The sequence below is a fragment of the Vulpes lagopus genome, chromosome 4, assembly GCF_018345385.1.
Source record: "Vulpes lagopus strain Blue_001 chromosome 4, ASM1834538v1, whole genome shotgun sequence".
Taxonomy (NCBI): Eukaryota; Metazoa; Chordata; class Mammalia; order Carnivora; family Canidae; genus Vulpes; species Vulpes lagopus.
The window spans coordinates 18945274-18965382 of record NC_054827.1 but is presented as its reverse complement, the minus strand read 5'-3'; the positions used below and the strand labels follow the sequence as shown (position 1 = coordinate 18965382).

At 37.4% G+C, this 20109-nt stretch overlaps 2 protein-coding genes across 5 annotated transcripts in view; one reads left to right on the top strand and one right to left on the bottom strand.

Annotated features, from left to right (window-relative positions):
* Positions 1 to 373: 373 nt before the first annotated feature.
* Positions 374 to 18867, bottom strand: CNOT7 (CCR4-NOT transcription complex subunit 7). 3 transcript variants are annotated; one of them, XM_041753003.1, is made up of 7 exons: positions 18846 to 18867; positions 16187 to 16400; positions 14126 to 14319; positions 9041 to 9202; positions 6029 to 6173; positions 3622 to 3732; positions 374 to 2034 (listed from the first exon to the last, which is right to left on the bottom strand). In XM_041753003.1, the coding sequence occupies exons 2-7, from the start codon at positions 16301 to 16303 to the stop codon at positions 1906 to 1908; spliced, it is 858 nt and encodes a 285-aa protein (XP_041608937.1). In that variant the 5' UTR covers positions 16304 to 16400; positions 18846 to 18867; the 3' UTR covers positions 374 to 1905. The 3 variants fall into 3 exon arrangements, with proteins under 3 accessions (XP_041608937.1, XP_041608936.1, XP_041608938.1); XM_041753002.1 differs by lacking the exon at positions 18846 to 18867 and adding an exon at positions 17944 to 18113; XM_041753004.1 differs by lacking the exons at positions 9041 to 9202; positions 18846 to 18867 and adding an exon at positions 17944 to 18118.
* VPS37A (VPS37A subunit of ESCRT-I) overlaps positions 18186 to 20109 on the top strand; it is a 50990-nt gene continuing 49066 nt past the window's right edge. The window contains exon 1 of one of the 2 annotated variants that reach the window (XM_041752998.1): positions 18186 to 18631. In XM_041752998.1, coding sequence (XP_041608932.1) covers positions 18507 to 18631 — 125 coding nt within the window. In that variant the 5' untranslated portion in view covers positions 18186 to 18506. Of the gene's footprint in view, positions 18632 to 18662; positions 18923 to 20109 lie in introns of those variants that run through there. The other variant, XM_041752999.1, reaches the window with a different exon arrangement.

Here is a 20109-nt window from a genome sequence, read left to right as displayed (position 1 = left end):
TGGCTATTCAAAAGGGAATCTTTATAATTCCTATTTTTTTAAGGAGGTGAAAATAAAAAAGAAACCAATTAAATTATCCTTTATATTGTCAGCTTTAAAAAGAAGCCACAGTAAGTCATATCAAATGCATTTACTTTGTCTTTCAGAATAAATGCATTCCTGAAAAGGAGATAAAAATCAATTCTTAACATCTAGTTGAGGTATTCAAAAAGAATAAACTGACAGTGTTTGAAATGCAGAAGGCTCGATTAAGAGACTAATAGCTACAGTTAAAGAAGTTACTGAGTTACTCAATTCAGTTGCCCAAATTAAAAAACAAAAAAAAGTCCCCCAAATAAATATCTTTAAAACAAAATTACCAGGCATCAACATATGTAAGAAAACATTTCTGAAGCCTTTATTTACAAAAGCTTTAAAAACAAATACCCTCTGTTTTGCAAATAACATTTTGTTTAAAAAGGACCACCCAGTTAACAGCATTGTAATAATCATGAATAAAGAATGTACAAAGGAAACAAACCAATGTGGCTACATTTTATGATTTGCTAGTATTACTGATTGAAATGTAGATAACACACATCATAACTTGTAGTCTATCATTTCAGGGAAGAGTTAATGATTACCAAAATGTCTTCCTACACATGCTCTGGTCTGGTCACATATTCTGCATGGCTAAATATTTCACAGTCTCTTTTGTCAATATATATAAAATAGATTGCAAAGATATACACAAAAAAATAAACAAGCATTACACTCCTCAGGTAATTGTAATTAGCTATATATATATATATATAGCCATATGTACATATATACATATGGCTATATATATTTGTATTTTGTTTTGCACCAAATCTCTCCATTATTTATCTTTGTAACAACTATGAAAGCACAATTTTTTGTCTTCTAATTTAATTTGGTACAAAATATACCTAAAGACTTGCTATCTTTGGACTTTAATGAAATTGATCTGTGGAATCAACAAAAAAGCAAGAGCATTGTAAGTATGGCTATAAAATGTTTAAAAAATTAAAAATAAGGGTAAACAGTGACAGAATAAAAAGCATATCAAAGAGAAGTGTGCTATCATAAAATAACTGCAGCTTCAATATCTTGGATGCCAGTTTCCTGGCAGACATTAAACATCCAATCACAAGGGATTTCTCCTGAAGGGTGTAAAGCTGGTTTGAAAAATTCTTGTCACAGAGCAGCCTATACATGCCAATGAGAAACTGACAGACACTAGATGTGCTTGGAAGATTAAACACTACGTACAGAAACAGCAGTTACTAAGCTCCTCAGTAGTTTTTTGCCTTTTTTTTTTTTTGTAGTCTTGCTGAATCAACCGTTTGCACAATGCATGTGCTATGTCTGTGGGTCAAAAACAAGTAAATACTGTATAAGGTTGGCAGATGGTCATTTTTCCAGCTAAGAGCAAGAAAAGCCAAAATTTCTGATAAAACAGAGGATTTGAGTCAGAATCACTCTCTAAAGTGCAAAATTGATGGTCCACAATCTCAAAAAGCTAAAACTCCTGCAGAATGGAAGGGAGACATGAAACAGGGAAATAAATTACAGTCAGTGCTAGTTAATTTAGGAAGGGGGAAAAACAAACCAAGCCCAAGCAGATAAAGTTTATCAAAATATTCAATACGATGCAGCTTTCCCCACTCTCTGTCACACATGCCTGCTAACAAGTATATTAAGTTAAGGCCAAATTTAACCTGAATGCTTTTCTATTTATTAAGATCTGAGATAGGAATGGTCATACTAGTACTGAAAGGCAGAAAATAAAATGGGCTATGAAAGAAAAAAAATAGTATCTATTGTTCAAGGGATTCAACCAGAGATAAAACCTATATACAAGCTTGTGTGTAGCTCAAATAAAAATAAAAGGACTATTTCATGTCATGACTGCTTGTTGGCTTCCTCTTCATATGCATTCCCTGTGCCATTCTGTACATAGGATGAACCAGAACCAAGGCCATACAAATGACCACAATATTTGGCATCATCAATATGATCTTCAAAGAACATCTAAAAAGGAATTTTGGGGAAAAAAAAAAGATAATTTTAACCAAAAGGTACCACTGGTAACTTATATTTCAGCAATGTAAGTACTGACTGTTCATTAACTAAAATGACAGCTCTTTCCTATGATGCTCCTTTGAGGCCACACATTTTAAATTCACTGAGTAAGACTAATGTCCTCAAGAAGTACAGAGAGCTCAAGAGAAACCAAAGAAAAAGATTACAAAAAAATGTATAAACATGTCTTTCCTATGAACATTTAGATCAATTTTATGAGAGTCTGTAATGATGGGAAAATGGCAGGCATTTTTATTTCATTAATGTAACAATACTCGATGGTGAAAATGAATGAATATTGCCAATGATGGGAGAAAAAAGTTTAGGCTTGTAAGTAGCCTTGAGTCTACATGCAAGGCCGAGTTGGCTGAAAACAATCAAACCCTAAACACATTCTGGACAATAAATCTGAACATTCACACTAGGTTACTATTCTTGAAGAAGCCCAGAAAAATAAAGATAACAAATTAGTAGCAGAGAATCCACCATTAATTGAACCATTAAGGTATTTTTAAAATGCAAAGCTGAAAATCCAAAGATTGCTTTAATTCTCTAACGTAGCACTGGGAAGAAGTACAAAACAAAGTATTTACTTGTCACGAATAGACAGTCCAAATCACTTCTGAATCAATACTTGGCAAAACAACTATTATGCTTTCTATTATTAATACAATTGCTACAAAAGTTTTAAATTTCCAGATAGTTCTCAGTCAATTCTTGAGCGTCTAAGAGGAATACTCTAAAGAATTCTATAGTTATATTTTGCAAAAAGCAAAGCTTTTTCTTTGCATTTAATTTACAGTGAGGTATACCTATGTCTATCACTCCATTACGTAAGCTAGGAGACTTGGGTTCGTTCAATTCCACTCTTCCATGACTAGCTTATATTCAGTACTGCCTTTTGCCACATGAGGGGCTCTGCTCAGTGTGATTTTTGATTCAACAACTACTTCAGATTTACTTAACCACTTGAGAATTCAGAACCTCTCTGTAAGAATCTACTAAAAAGCACTATATAAGCACTACTCTACAAATCCTCGAAGTGCTGAAAAATGGCATGAGCAAATGGTATTTTACCAGCAGTTTAATGTCTAAGAGAGGACAATGCCAGGGAAACCTAACATGTAGGTTACTTGACTTGGCGGCAGCAGCACCGATGTGGTCTACAGAAAGAATTCTGGAGTTCTGCTAGTAATGTGCGGGTGACATTTTTGATACAAGTTACTAGCCTCTGGCTTCAGTTCTCTCATCTAAGCAATAGTATGGTTGGACCTATATGATTCCTAAGGTAGTTTAAAGTGTTTCATTTTTCAGTCTATGAAGAAATCATTTTTTCACTGCCCTCTGAACTACATTTCAAGAGGACTTCTCTTTGAACACTTTCCACCACATTCAAGTGCGGTGGACACAGCCTACATGCACCTCTAACCGGATCTTCATTTAATGAGCACTTATCGCCCAAAAACTTTTGCCGTAAGATTTTTAATGTTCTCAACCTAACAACCAACTGAGAAAAAGGCACTGATGTCTTCATACTTCTCTCATTTTGAAAAAGGCCATTCCTGTGAGCAATGAATCAGATCCCGCTTGATGTTGTGGTCCTATCCGTTCCAGCTCTAACTGTTCAGCAACTTCCTGTAAACCACCCTAAGAGAAAGAAAATCCATCTGTCAACACAGAATCAGTACAATCCCCGAATTCAAAAATTACGTAACTCAGATGCTGACCAAAATATAAATGGACTTTAGCACATAAAGGTGGTGGACCATATGAATATCAGAAAAAAAGAGAAGGTGAATTACAAACTAAAGTACTTGCTGAATAAAGGGAGAAGTATATAATTTAGTAGAAAATGAGATCCTAATTGGGAAAATTTATCTTCATCATATGCTTTAAGGCATGTGACAGGCAAATAACTTTCCTAAAGATTTAAGGGAAGCAGATCCTATACAAGAGAACAGATCTACAGGGGAACATTTACCAAGTACATTCACAGTCAATCCATCCATCAACATAAAACTGCCCATTGGCAGTTCTCCAATTTTCTTAAGCTTCTCATCAATCATCTCTAAGTAGTTTCATCTAAATTTGTTACCAAATAAAGCTATTACGATTAACCAAATCCTTAAAAATTCAGTAAGTGCTTAATTACGGTTTTGTTAAGAATAAGTTACAACTCCTGAGATCTGCTTATGTTAATATTGCCAGGCTTCACAAAGAAATGACAATGAAAGGAGAGAATGAATAAAAGAGAAGTTAACAGGGAAGGGAGGGGAGCACAATAATGGAGGGAGAACAGGAGGCAAGTTAGGAAAAAAAAGAACAGGACTACAACAAAACAGACCCAAATTCCTCTCTAAATTGTTAAGGCAAACTAGCCCTCTGATTCACAGCTTGAAACAGTGCTTTGCACAGACAGTCTTACTTCTGTGCTAAAAATAACATGAGGATTAGGTATCATTAGCAGCTGCTTAGGAGAGCAACAGAATAGGGGCAGTCAGCATGGCTGACCATAGGTCAAAAAGCACCTTTGCCTTCAACCTAAATTTGACAAAGCAGCTCACTCAGGGCATATACAGAATATCTGGTGTACTTAGAAATTTCCCAATATCATTCACATAGGGTGCAGTAATTTGATTCTGTTCCTAAAAAAATGTCATTGTAGAGACATGTCAGATTCTACAAAGCACTTCTAAAGCCAGATTGAAACATTTAGACCATGGATTCTCAGCATGTAATACTTTCAGGAGGTGGACTCAATTTCTACAGCAATAAGGCTATCCTACTACAACTGCAAGTTCACTTGACTCACAGCTAAGAAGTCTCTTCAAATTATATACAATCCTGCTGCTTTTAGGTGCTACAAACACAAAGTAATCTTTCTTAAAAATTTCCCCATATACCATATTTTGTTGTAAGGCAAGCAAACTTCGGCCAAAAAACTACTTCGCTTCTGATTTTAAGTTCATTTGTCAAAAGCAGTTTCCTTATTCAACTCCTACAATATTCTTTCTGCTTAAAAGTAAAGCTCTTAAAAAAAAAAAAAAAAAAAAAAGTAAAGCTCTTAGAGTTTTACCATCTCCTAAAAGTAGAACTTTATTTGTACTTCTAAAAACCTGATAAAAAAAACATGATCAACCTTGACGAGGTTCTATGAAGCAACCACTTTACCTAAATGTGCTTTTTAGTTGTAGCTTCTATACAAACACATCTGAAAAAAAATAAAGCCCTTCTATTCCTTGGGAGTCTGCCACCATGGGTGGATTAGTTTTCAAACTGAAGGAGCACTCTACTTATTAAAGAAACGTTCCTTTTGAAAGAATTTTCAGAAATAATAAACTATTACATATGCATTTAGCAATATCAGAATGTAAGCTACTGTCCCAGACAGGACTACACATTTTACCATAGCACTAACTGCTTGACATCTTTTAGATCAGGAAAAAAAAAAAAAACAAAACCTTTCCATGTAAATTAATCCTAGGAACACAATCCTATTACTAGAAGGAACAAAATTTTTTTTCCAAGCTGAAGAGGAAACTGTTTGCTACCTCACTGACTACCATCTGTACATTGCTGGCCACCTCAGATTTTATCTTGCATGGATAGACAGTGCATATGTTGGGCAGTGTAAACTTGCACTTCTGTGCATGAGAGCCTCACTAGTCCTCACATTTTTGTTCAGGTTTATGATTTTCAATCCAGCAGTCATGAGAAATCTGATTCTCGTTTTGAATTTTGCTGAGAATTTATATTGCCAACGTATGCTGAAGTTCTGAAAAAGACTTCCTACAAATTTTTTATGCAACAAAACAACCAGATAACGTAACTACATTTAATATAAAACTTAAAATATGGCTTAAAACAACATCCCAGGCTAGGATCTTATTTATCACTCAGTCTAAATAGTGTGTGGATTACCAACCACCACTTGAAGCCTTACTTTGAGATTTTTGCAGCTCTTCATGAGGTACTTCACATCATAAATGACAGGAAAAAATAATCGAAGGATCTCAAAGAAGTCAAGTTCTTCTTCAGGCAAGTTAGAGTTGGTCAGGATTTTGATTAAATAGCCAAAGTCATAACCACTACAAAAGAATTAAATATAGAATAGAGACACATAAATACCAAAGATGAAAAAATATTTTTTTTCTGATACAAATTATAAGTAAGTCATAACTGTAGGTCAAAAAAGGAATCAACCAAAAAAAGAAAAAAAAAAGCACATGAGAGAAAAGACACGTTTATGATAATGGGAAAATGCCATCATCTTACCAAGAGTGATAAGAACTTGTCACTATCATTCAGATACCAATATACTAGCATCCCAAACCTGCAGTCACAGATTACTATTTTGCTGAACTCTGAAGGAAGAACTCTTTAAGAGGAATATCAAACCACTCTATAGATATCTCAAAAAATTTTAAGTAACTATGGAAATGGAAAAATAAATATGAATGGAAACTTGGCTGAAAATGTCAAAAGGTAGCAGAATTGGCAAAAATAATACAATTCTTCCCATACTTTATATAAAGAGGTCATGTGCTTAAAAATCTAGAGTGGGGCACCTGGGTGGCTCAATCAGTTAAGGGTCTAACTCTTGATTGCTGCTTAAGTCTCCCATCTCAGGGTTGTGAGTTCAAGCCCCACATTAAAATACTTAAAAATTAAAAACAAAAATAAAAACAAAAAGAACCCAAAGAGAATTCCCTAATGGAAGTATTTTCTTTTCCTTACATGATCTTATCAGTCATTCTCTTCCCTCAAAATTCTGTTCCTATCTCCTATGGCTCCTCAAGATATACCAATGAAAATGCTGCACATGGAAGAAATAAGAGTAGTAAACAATGAGAACTAAAATCCAGAGAAATACCAACTCCCACACTTTCAGATCAAGATCTCCTCTCTCTAGTGTTTTTTTCCCCATAGCTTTATATGTCCCTCCATTCTTATACAAGGTGTTTTCTCCTACTATGCTTTAAAATGCAGGTATGGTTTTCTCCACTAGTCTAAGTAGGAATCACACTTTAAAAAATATCTCAAAATCTTTTATTACACATAACTGGAACTCAGTACATATTTGATGAGAGATGACATTAATCGGTCTTTTGAGGGGATACAAATAAAATTTTTTTTTTTTTAAATTTTTTATTTATTTATGATAGTCACAGAGAGAGAGAGAGAGGCAGAGACACAGGCGGAGGGAGAAGCAGGCTCCATGCACCGGGAGCCTGATGTGGGATTCGATCCCGGGTCTCCAGGATCGCGCCCTGGGCCAAAGGCAGGCGCCAAACCACTGCGCCACCCAGGGATCCCACAAATAAAATTTCTATTTAATGTTCAGAATTACTTCTAATATTAAAAAGAAAAAAAGAAGCTTTACTACTGAAGACTGGTAAAGCACACTAAGGTATACGCAATAAATGGCAGAACCTTTAAATTTCTGGTAATTGGCAAGGAAGTAATTGCTATCTAACTATATATAAATCAATACATTTGCTTACTACTAGTAAAAGACTATGAGAATTTCCGGTTTATGAATTTTAGTCTTTATCTCCTAGAAATAGGTTAGAATATGAAGAAAATATTTAAAATGGCATTTAGAATAAAACATATCTTGACAAATAGTGGAGTCTAACTTTTAGACTCTACATTCTAAAAAGACATGAGCCCTTTGTTCATCTTAGTATCTCCAATGCCTAACACACAGTATTTGCTCAGAGTATTTTTTTTGAATGAAGTAAGTCCTATACAACAAAAAGACAGGATGCTCTCTCATCATGACCAGGAAGTAAAACAAAACAAAACAAAACAAAAAACTGAAAAAACATTCCTCAAATTAACAGAGACTTCAGTCTTGTCTCCTGAAGTAAAGCTCAAATGCAGAATGAAGAGAAAAGATGACAGGTGAGAATTACTATGTTTGGTACCAACTTAAAAATTACTGCTTAGTATTACACCAGAGTTTGCAATATGAACAGTCCTTCTCTATAATCATTCCAGAGGCTAGAGCTGAAAATGCAGGAGACTCCTTTTTTTTTTTTTTTTAATGTGTGAAATGGACCAAATATAAGAACATTAAGAGAAGGCCAAATAAAGTAATTACCAAGGCCACTTTTAGTCCCTGGGCTTCCAGTTTAATTTAGTTTACCTAAATAGGAAAACTCTGTCTTATTTGGAAGTCTCTTCTTACAAAATGGAACTAATTCCCCTTCTGGAAATTCTCTTCAACAATCCAGTCTTATTTTATAATAAGAATTAAAAATGACTATTTGTTGAGAATTAACTGTGTTAAAGTCTTTTACTAAAATGCTCTAAATATATTACTGGTCATTAAAACAAGATATTTACCTAAGTAATGCCAGCTGATCACTCTATTTAAAAAAAAAAAAAATCCACAACCTCTACCCTCCCCTAACACTCTCTCTCTGGTTTTTTTCTGCATTGCACTTACTAACATCTAATAAACCACAATATAAATGTCATCATTTAAAAAAAAATTGCCTACTCTGACCAGAATATAAACTTCATGAAGATGAGGATTTTTGTCTGTTTGACTCACAGCTTAATTCCTAGAACCTTATACTGCAGTACTTGGCATTGGTAGATATTAAATAAATATTTTCTTAATGAATGAATGGTTTCATTCTAAGGTTCAGAAATGTTAAATGACTCTTGGTAACATTGATTCCAAATGGCATTGCTGGATTTAAACCAAGATCTACTTTGTCAGCTTAACTTTTTCCACTATGTAATACAGTCTCTCTCATAGGCTAAAAATGAATCTCGTACCTTTAAATTAACCCTTAAGCAGACCAACATTAGCTTCTTAAGAGAGGAGACTGTTTTGCGGCAGCCAGTTCCCTCTCGAACAGTGACCCACACCAAGTATAAAGCAGCTAGGAAACAGAAACACAAATGCTATTTTCAATGCAATTTTTTTTTTCTTTTTTACCTATGAAAGGATAACCATTTGACCCCTTCGCAGAGGACCACTCCTGATGTCATAAGAAGTTCTGCAAAGTACTGGGTCTCAATTCCTTCCTCCTCATGTTTTTTAAACTGGATGCCAGATGTTGTTAGTAGCTCTATAGAGTCCTGAGCATACATGTCCTCCCTGGCAGGAGAAAAAGAAAGACAACCTTCAAAAGCGCCATACTTCAAACTGTTTTTCTCCCACTTACATCTACAACTACAGTCCCAGAAACAACGAAACAGAGGATTGGCTAGGGTCCAATTATTCCAGTGCTTCACATATATGAAGGAAAATACAATTTAAATATAAAGGCTATTATTTTTGAAAAGTGTTCAGTAATTCATCTTTCAAAAACAGTCCAAGGGTAAGATTTTAAGCTTTACTATCGATTCAATTTCATTTGCCTTTCACAAGTTAGATATATTTAACTGAGTTTGAAAAAAGGGTCTTCTACTCACCAGGGGCTACCACCACAAAATAAAAGACATGTTTTTTCCAGGGGCTTTCAGTCTCAGCAGTCTTTTTATAGCTGCCAGATGGAGCTGTAGCCACTGGGGTGACAGCCTATATACATCTCCCATCTCCCAGCAGCTCCAGGAAGGAGACCAAGAAGAAAACATCTGATGTGGCTAAGTTGAAACTACAGTCCATCCTAAAGAAAAAGGGAGATTCCTCCTCTCACTAATGATGAGCCTTTCAAATGGCTCCAATAACCAGTAACATGCTTAAAATGAAAGCCTTTGTTATAACAGCAATAATTTCTTCTAACAATCTTAATCCTAGAAAATCACCTTCCAAAAGTCAAACCAGGAAATCTAAATATAAACCAGCCCTTCAAGATTTTACTTAAGGCAAAAAAGCAAGCCCTAATTTCTTGCTTTAGGAAGAAAGCATGAAATCCAAGGAATCCACACAGGAATCCAAAATGTTAAATTAAAAAAGGATCAAAACAAAGGTATAGGTTTCTGAGAATACATGAGAAGTATTTTGTGCACTGCCCATTGTATTTTCATTTACTTTTTAAATTGCAAGAATATTAATTTCCACCACTTAGCAATAGAAAACTCTATTAAAAGCCACAATAAAACTAAACCAAAAGAAACATTTTAAGTAAAAAAGTATTCTTAAGGTCTATTCTCTGGACATCAGTCTGCTTCTAGATGTCTTTGAAAAAAAACAAAACGTAATGCTCTATGACACCAGATGGTAAATACATTTATTGTGGTGAACACTACACAATGTATGGAACCTTATGTACCTGACACTAATATAACATTGTATATAAACTGTACCTTAATGTAAATATTAAAAAAAAAACCAAAAACAAACAACTAGCCACTGAAACATTTGAGAAAATAGAGGGGAACTGCAATCATTACTTTAGACCAAAACTCCCCACAGAAAAACCCTTTAGGAAAGATATTTGAATAAATCTAAGTTTTTTTCATTAAACAACAGATATTAATAGCCTTATTACACTAAAAATATGTATCTTGAACAACAAGTTTCACTCAAGAGGCTCTGATACCCACACTGGGAGGCATAATTTAGCAAATTATAACCAACCCAAAGCATAACAGATTCTTTCTCTAGGCTCACATTATTCTGGGCCATATGCTCACTTAACCTTTATTACAGTACACTCTCAATCAGAATGTAAGCTTTAAGAGGGCAATGATTTTTGTCTATTTTGTTTAATGTCTATCACTATGCCAAAAACATGTGAGGTAGAACAGTGACAGGAATCATCCAGAGAGCTTATCAAAAATATGGAATCCCAGGTCCTATGCCTAGACCTATTGAATCACAATATCCAGAAGAAAGACCTGGATAAGTACTTCAGGCGTTCGATGATCAACAAGTTTGGTTAAAAAAAGGGGGGGGGGGGGATAAATTACTTCTTTCTCTTTTTTCTGCATAGTTTACATAACTCGATGCAGCGTAAGCTAATATACTGTCATTTAAATTTCTTTGGAGGAAATATTTTAAAATTTGGAACCAATTCCATGCGTTATAATGCCCAACTCATTAGAAGAGAAAGCTGAAAGCTCTATACAGGTAGGCTAATAAATCTCTAAATAGGATGAAGAAAATTTCCTGCTGGTAAGGAAAACTCCAAAATTGTTACAATTCAATTCCGAATCAAGACTGTCCCTTCCCCAATCCATTTCAAGTTTTCAAATCATTCCCCACCCTCAAAAATCTTAGTAAATGGAAAAAAAAAAAATCTCAGTAAATGCAGGAATATGTTAGAGGATGCAAATCTCAAAAAAGTAGTGAAAACACTGTTGTGTCCAAAATGTAAGGATTGCTGCAGGTGTAGGGATTGACTTACTGATTAGAACAATCTGTTCAGAACAGCAGTGACTGCTCTTAACATTAATCAACTACTGAAGTTTAAGGTGGCAAAATATTCAGGTATAATAACACAACAGGAGTGAAAGCCATGTACAAATCTCTAAAAAAGGTTTTCCCAAAAAGCAGATATATATACAAGGCTGCTCATTTCAAATAATATCCTAAAAACAGAAACCAACCTAACTTTACTACCATACTTTAATAGTATGTTAAATTCAAGAAATACGTTTTCACTTTTTTTTCAAGTAGGCTCCACATCCAACGTGGGGCTTAAACTCACAACCCCAAGATCGAGTTGCATGCTCTATCAACTGAGCCAACCAGGCGTCCCAACTTTTCGACCTACCTATAAGTATAAGCTCAGCCTACTATACAAATTCACATTTTTAAACACAAGTTAAACATTTTATAGTTTGGAAATGCTTTCCAACCTCAATCCATTCCTGGCTTGCCATACATTTTACATTTACATTTTAAAACACACACACGCTATATATTTAAGTTTATGCTAAAAATCATGAGAAAAGGCAAACCAGAATACAGACTGTCACAAATGTATGAATGGTCAACTAAACTTAATATTTAATGAACTCAAACCAAGAATACATAAGGTGCTCAAAAAATCTGCAAAGGCTATATGAAAGACAACACGAATAGCCTGCAACTCCATACCTGACACTTAGATGCCCTTTAGCCTTCAAATGCCTGTTCGTGACCCAAAAAAAAATCAAAACCACCCGCTGTTTGATTCTGTCCTTTCTACTTATGATTCTCCATTTCTTTCCTCTGCCATTTTCCTTAAATGATTATCAGCTTCCTTTCAGTTACCACTGAACCCACAATGTCCTATAACCTTTATTACACTATCAAAATGATTCCCTCAAACAGTAAGAATTATTGCAATCATCAAATTGATGTTTTAGAAATTTGTTCTCATCTCCTTTGATAGGTTTAATTTGCACAGATCCTCAATATTCTACTCCAATTTTCATTTTACATTATCAATTCCAAATTCAGTTTGGAGAGAACTCCTATACATTCATCATTATCTAACAATTCTAATTTTTGGACTTTGGCAATAGAAGCAGACAGAAAAATTACAGGAACATTAAGTTATAAACCATGACCAACTTTTCTCAACATTTATCCCTGGTGCCTAACACAGTTGCTGACACATTCCAGGCACTCAAGAAAAAAAGTCAATTTTCATCTTTCTTCAAAATACCTAGATTCTATTCATCGTACTGTCTCTACATTAGGTTGTCCCAGTTTTATCTTCCAATTAATCATTTCTACTTAAATAGTGCATTCTACTATATCCTTTTCCTTAAACAACTTCTTGAACATTAACATTAGTATAAATAGTAACAAAGCTTGGTAACAAGTAGCCCTCTCTGTATAAGAAAAAATGTCTTTCAAAGATTTTAATAAGCCAGTTGTTACTATAACAAAGATGTTTCTAGCAAAGGAAAATGTCAATTTTACCAGAATGGAGACATGGATGGGTCACCTCTTACTCATGTATTTATATCACAACAGTATCTTAGTTTAAAAACATTGTTCTCATGATCAACTTGGGAAAAAAATAACATGGAACAAATGAAATGGTGAAGAACTAATTTTAAAAATTGTTCTCTTTTGAGAAAAGGATAAAAGACATTTTTCAGTATTTCAGTACTGTAGTACTGATAGAAGAAGGTTATTACCAGTTTACATAGAGAATACAGAATCTTTACAAGATTCTAGTATACATTATGAAATCCAACAAAGTAAAACAGAGAATGAGGCTAAATACAATGTAATTATAAGCCACAGTACTATAACACTAGTCTCTAAAACCATCTGCCCTGGTTTTTTAGATCTTATATGCTAAATATCACATTATTGAGGTTCTTACATTGGCACTACTGCTAACTGTCCCACAGCTTCTTTTACTGTTTTTTTTAAACCAGATAGAAGATCACATTACACAAGTACAAGCTGTCAAATAAAAGGACACTGCAATGTTGTAACTTAGAATATAATAAGTATTTCTCCACCTTAGAGTCAGTTTGTAAACAATCTGCCCTCACTTAAAAACACTCTAAACTTCCCTAAACTATCAACCATGAGCTTAACTTAGAATTCAGATTCTGAACTGTATCTGAAAGAAATAAAGTTCAAGGATACCATTACCTCTCCTATATATGTAAGTTACAAGAGGTTTTGTGGGCTGATTGGAAACGTAACTATTATGTAACATTGACTTGACAGGAAAATCCACCCAAGTTTCCAAGAAATGCCTTACTGCCTCTGACATGTAATCTACTCATAAACTGGAGTCAGAATATTAATCTCTTCACAAGGATAATTACTACAACAAAGATGTATATATTTCAAATTGCAAACAAAGTTTGAAAGTAAAACTAATGTAAGGTTATTTTTTCTATCAAGAAGTGATTTCAATACCCAAAGTTTTTCAGGTTTCAAAAAAAGTGGCAGTCATACTTTTCAAACAACATCTTCAAAATTCAAAGTATTTGAATATAAAGTCTTCTTTACCCTAGTTCTTTCATCCCGTAAGAAGAAATATAAACTTTTGAAATTTTAGGTTTTAAGTATCTCTAGGATAACTGTGCCAAATTCAGTTAGCATTTTTCACCGTGAGGGAAATCAATTCCTAAAATTAAGCTAAAAAAGTTTGGGTTATATTTATTTCCCACTTACGTCAAATTAAATTTAAAATTAAACTGCCAAGTTGAAGTTCCTGGAGGATATTCTCCTTGCTCATTCATAAATGTCAGTCCTAGCTGAATTATCTTTAACAAGTCTACATTACATCGCAATAGTTGGTACTGATAGTCAGCATTGCTCCTGAATTCTCCAATAGGTCTTGCAACCACACCTGGAAACTCGGTGTCCTGTAAAATAGTTTTAAGATTCATTATTTACTAAATGATTAAAACCACAATTCACAAATTCTTAGAATAAATATGTAATTTTCAGTTCAAGTCAAATAATCCTGTTATAGATAATGCTCTACACATTCATGTTCAAATACAAATTACCTTTTAACTATGAAGAACTTCACTTTTTAGAAGCATAAAACTCTGTAATAAACTTAATGACTTTCTTATCTTAAACTTAATGACTTTAAGTATCAGTAAAAAATCATTATGTATAAGATATAAATGATAAGTGCACCAAACACTCTCTTCCCAAGGGAGGGGAAAATATAAATTCATGTTCCTCAAGGGGTATGTGAAACTATGCTCACAGTATGCTAGTGTTAAAACCAAAGAACTGGTTAAAAAGAATGGCAAATGCATCATACTTTCCAATCATTTCTCTGAGACAAAGTCTGTCTAAACATCAAAACCCTCTTCATTTCTTGGGGTAAAATAGTCCTTTCTCTATAATCTATACATCATCAAAAATTGATGATACCCACTTATTCCTGTAAAACAATATCACATCTCTAATGTCACTCCTTATCATCTAAGAAATGATCACTATAAATTTTTGTAGGAAAAAAAACTTCAATTCTAATTACGGGTTAAGTATACCTTTACTAAATAGGGTATCTAGGTACACTCAAATATTCATATTTTCACCAGTCAACCTGCCCCTCCCCACAGAAGCACATTTATGTATTTGCATTAAAAATACTGAGGAAATGATACTATGATATATCACTTTAATTTTAAAATTGAAACTGGGAAGCTAAGAACAAAATCTGAATACCAAGTCACTATGAAACGGTAAAGAAATTAAAACTCTAAATTCAGTCCAACTCAACAACCAACCACATCACTGGATGTTTGTGTTATGGTAGGTGTGCTGTGGGAGAGAAAAGGTAGACTAGGACACTAACCCCTTGCCTTGCAGAGCTTACATCTAGAAAACAGTACGGTAATTACCACAAATGTACAAGGTACAGTAGGTAAAGCAGCAAAATAATTAACTGAATAGACAGTCGAGGTAGATTGAATACTACATGCAAAAGCAGAGATGCTTAACAGCAGTGTGTTCATCAACTCTAATGATTAAAACAACACAAAAACTGCAGACCAACAAAGTTTTACTGCGAGATCTGAGTTTCTGAAAAGACATGCAGGAGCTCCCTAGATTTTGGGCGCTCATCTGGTATTATCAGTTACACCTTAAGTGTTGCTGGGAGCTGACCTGGCACTCACAGCTAAGTTCTAACATTCATCTGTTGTTGAGTATAAACAGTTTCATACTTCATCACCAGACAAGACCACCCTGTCATCATGACTGAACATAGACAAAAACATAAACATTATTCTAACCACAAAAATGATCAAACATCCTTCTAGCTTGGCTGATGTAAGTGAATGCTGCTTCTTTATAGCTTTATTCTCACTCTATTCTTCTCTCATTCTAGTTAAGACTTATTAAGATACCCTGTCACAGAATTACCCCAGCTTCCCAACCGCATCCAATTCTGCACAAGGCCCTGCTTCCTTAATCCCTCCCTAAAACCACCTGACAGAAGCCCAAATCCTAAAAGTCTTTTCTAACACTCTTACTGAAATATACCATGATTACAGTGGCATGCATTTTCCCTCACTGTAATGAGTAATAAACCCAATTTGTCACATTGCAGGAGCGTTCTTGATGGTCTCTGGTTGGAGGACATTGATAAAATTTTTTTATAATTAGATTAATCCCTAAAATATTAACTAGATGGGTTGAATTCAGGGCTTTTAAAATCCCTCTTCCTCTTTTATAAGAAGCATCTTAAGGATGTGAGCATAGGCATACCATAGCAACGTAATTATATTTTCTGATAACTTGGCGAATTTTCTTCATCTCTTCATCCAGGTTGCAAGCCCAAACTTCACAAATTCTTTGGCTATGATCTACAGTTGCTGCTGGCATAGTGAGGGCACAGAAGTCTAGATGCCAAGCATCAAAATGTTATACTTGATTGAAGATTTGTTTGTTTCATAAAATACTTTATCCTTTATTTTTGTACCTGTCAAAATAAAAACCAAATTTATAATAATAAATAATAAAACTAGTAATATCAGAAATCTGAATCACAGTATAATTGGGTTGCAGAAATCTGAATCACAGTATAATTGGGTTGATACAAACCTAAAAAATTATTTATTCAAAGTCACTAATTTGTAAGATAATCAGTTTGGGAAATGACTTGTCTAAAAGTCACACAGTTAATCAGCAGGAAAAAATGACCTACAACATAGGTTTTCTGGTTCTAATATGAATATTAAGTAACAGTCTTTTTTTATGTGTACATACTAATCATTTTGAAAAACTTTCCATTAATTAAAGATTGCTCTGAATGAGACTCTTTCTCTGAACAAAACTTTATAAAGACATCCATTTCCACATAGAAAATGAAAAGTTAAATAGTGATATAAACAGGATCGGATGTTACTAGGACAAAAGGAGTGTTTGCTTTTACTCATTAACAGAACACTCAAAATCTAACTTGATTACAAAATCTACTTTAGTGGCATTTATTCAAGTCGGATTAGAAGGGACCTTTTTTAGTAAACCACTACCACCAACAGAAGGGGGGGGGGGCTCTTTCAGAAAAATAAGTAACAGCCACAGAAATTGTTTCACTGTCCAAAACTGCAGGAGGAAGAGAGAAAACAATAGGGTGTATGCATTTCAAACTGTTTTCTCATTTCCTAAAAGCTTGAGCATCCCCCCCCCCCCCAAGTTACCAAATACACATCTCTCGTTTCTGGTCCATAAGCAGAGTATTATGCTACCTAATGATAAGCGTACAGCCCCATCTTGGACAGAAAAATTCCAAAGGCTCCTTCATTTTTCACAGAAGTTTGGGGGGAAAAATTCCTAAAAAGGGTAAAAAAGGGGAATTATGATCCTCCCCCCCAAAACACTTCAGTCACAGATGTCACCTCAAGTCCTCTAAGAACAGAAGTCCAAGATCTAGAGGGACCTCGCCTTTATTGCCCTCCCCACTCCGCGAACCCACACACACACTCCGAAGACCCTGCAGCTTAACACGGCCATCCCCCAGCCCCCCACGATTCCAGAAGCCCCGACCAGGCACCAGAGGCCTTCTCATCACGGGAGATCGAATCTCCGTACTGCGGGCTCCCGAAGAAACGAGAGGACAAGCACCGAGGCTCTCAAGTCATGGATAACTCTCTTCCCTGGCAGGGGGCCGGTGTGAAGGTGCTTGATGACCACTGACTGGAGCCAGACCGACTCCCGAGCACTGCTGCGGGAACAACTACGAGGAGCCGGGGCGCGGAGGATCCAGGCCACCGCCCTCCACTCCCAATTTCCGTCCAACAACGTCGAAGCCCCAGGTACAAAGCCTTTACGTCATCACTCCGCGCCGCCCCCTTGACATACCCTCAGCCCGCTACCCTGCCCCCTCCCCCGCCGCCGCCGCGCTCCTTCCTTCGCCAGCCGCCTTCCAGCTGGCGCCATCGCTCACCCTCTCAGGTTCGTCGTTCCCGCCCCCTTTCGACTTCCCCAACCCGCCCCTCCCCCCCGGCAGACGCAAGATCTACTTGTGTCGCTGAGCTCGCGCTCCTCCTCCTCCTCCTCGCCATAGAGACAGCAACCAGCGGCGGCGGCGGTGGCGGTGGCGGCGGCAGTAGCGGGTGCCCCATAGACACCTCACGCCCAGCAAGGGGGAAAGGGGAGCCGGGGCTGGCGCCGCACCGCGCTGCGCCGTCGCTTCTCGCACGTCCGGGCGGGGGCGCTCGGTGATGACGCGCCGCGCAGAGGGGGCGGAGCACGCAGGGGGCGGAAGCGGGGGTGGCGGGGCGCCGGGCGGTCGGGCCGGCGCTCGGGCTGGTTTGCGCGTCGAGAGCGGGAAGGTAGAGCTGCGTGTGCCGCGCGGCTGCTTTCCTCGCTCCAGCTGCCGCCAAGCGTAGTGTTACCGCCCATCCGCCCAGGCCCCGGGGATCCCCCCAGCCCGGCTTCTTGGAGGAGACGCGGCCCCCCAGCGCTTGGGACCCGGGCGTCTCGGAGCGCTCGTCCTGTCGCTCGCTGGGGAACCGCCGGCCGGGGCAGCTGGGAGAAGCAGGCCGGAGCCTTCCGGGGCCTCGGGCGCGGGGACCCGTGGAGGATGAGCTGGCTCTTTCCCCTGACCAAGAGCGCCTCCTCCGCCGCCGCTGGGTCCCCCGCTGGCCTCACCAGCCTCCAGCAGCAGAAGCAGCGCCTCATAGAGTCCCTCCGGAATTCACACTCCAGGTGACTGGCCGGTCGCTGCCTCCCCGACAGGAGGACGAAGTGGGGCGGGAGGGTGGGCCGCGGTCGTAGCCGCACAGAGCTCCTCAGGCCCGCTGCCGCCGGCTGCGTCCTCCTGTCACACCTGGCTGCGTCTTGGGTCACACGCGTGCTCTTCCATCCCTGACCCGCCGTCGGGACTTTGCCCCGGACCCTCCCTCCCTCCCTCGGGCCTCACCGCGGCTCCGCTCTTGCAGTGGTGACTTGCTCATCCCTCCTGACACGTCAGTCCCGGCGGCTGTAATCTGTCTTACGGTCTGTATCCAGTGTGCCCGGCCTTTGATCGGCCTCCTCCTCTGCCCACCTGATTGCCACATTACCAGGATTGTTAAAGTACTGCCCGTGGCTCAAAAGAACCGTGTAAAGAGTAATCTTCAGGGCTCACAAGAGTGTAAAATTTTTTGGGAGAAAGAAAGAAACTGTTGTAACATGCAAGAGGAGCCAGAGGTTTTATCAGTGGATTCTTTTTGGCTGGGAATGACATACTCAATCTTCTTAAGTCTGTAGGATTTACCGGGTTCCAGCAGCCTCCCCTCAATCTGGCCAACTACTAGTCTAGGGCTCCTCTCACCTTATTATTCTTATTCTCACACCCAGGAATTGCCTTTTATATTAATCTTAATCTGTTGTCTTCCTATGAGGGCTTTTTTTTTTTTTTTAAGATTTTATTTATTTATTTATGATAGAGAGAGCGAGGCAGAGACCCAGACAGAGGGGGAGAAGCAGGCTCCATGCAGGGAGCCCGATGCGGGACTCGATACTGGGTCTCCAGGATCACACCCTGGGCCGAACGCAGACGCTAAACCGCTGGGCCACCCAGAGATTCCCCCTTCCTATCAGTTTTTCATTTTCAGCATGGTCAGGTTAGAAATATGTTGCAATTCAAATTATTTCAGCTGTTTTTTTTTTTTTTTCTGTAAACTTCAGCCCTTTATATCGCAAATATTATGGCCTCTAATGGTTTACAAAAAATTAAGACTGCCTCCTTTTATGGGATGTGCAAGTTTATTTACTTAACAGTGTCACAACATGTCCTTGTAAAGATACCAATATCAGTCAGCCCTCTTTTTTAAAAAGACCATGCATTAAAAAAAACAACAAACAAACATGAGACAATAAGACTAATTCCTGTTCAAAGACTATTAGGGGCCACTTTATCTGTTACTCTAATAATTTTTCCTGGAGCAAGTAAGTTACAGTGTAGAATAGTTTTGAATTAAATACGTTGTTAAAAGAAAAATTCACCGCAAAGTTATTATGGCTAGAACAAGTGGCTACTGCTGATTGAACTTCAGATGTTTCTTGATTGATTGTCTCAATTCTGCTGGTCCAGAAGTTTCAAAAGCTGAAAATTTATGGTATTTAACAGAAGAGTGGCATGCTATTTGTTTTAATGGTGGATTCCTTTCTGGAAAATTAAGTTCCCAGGGTTCTTCCAAGTC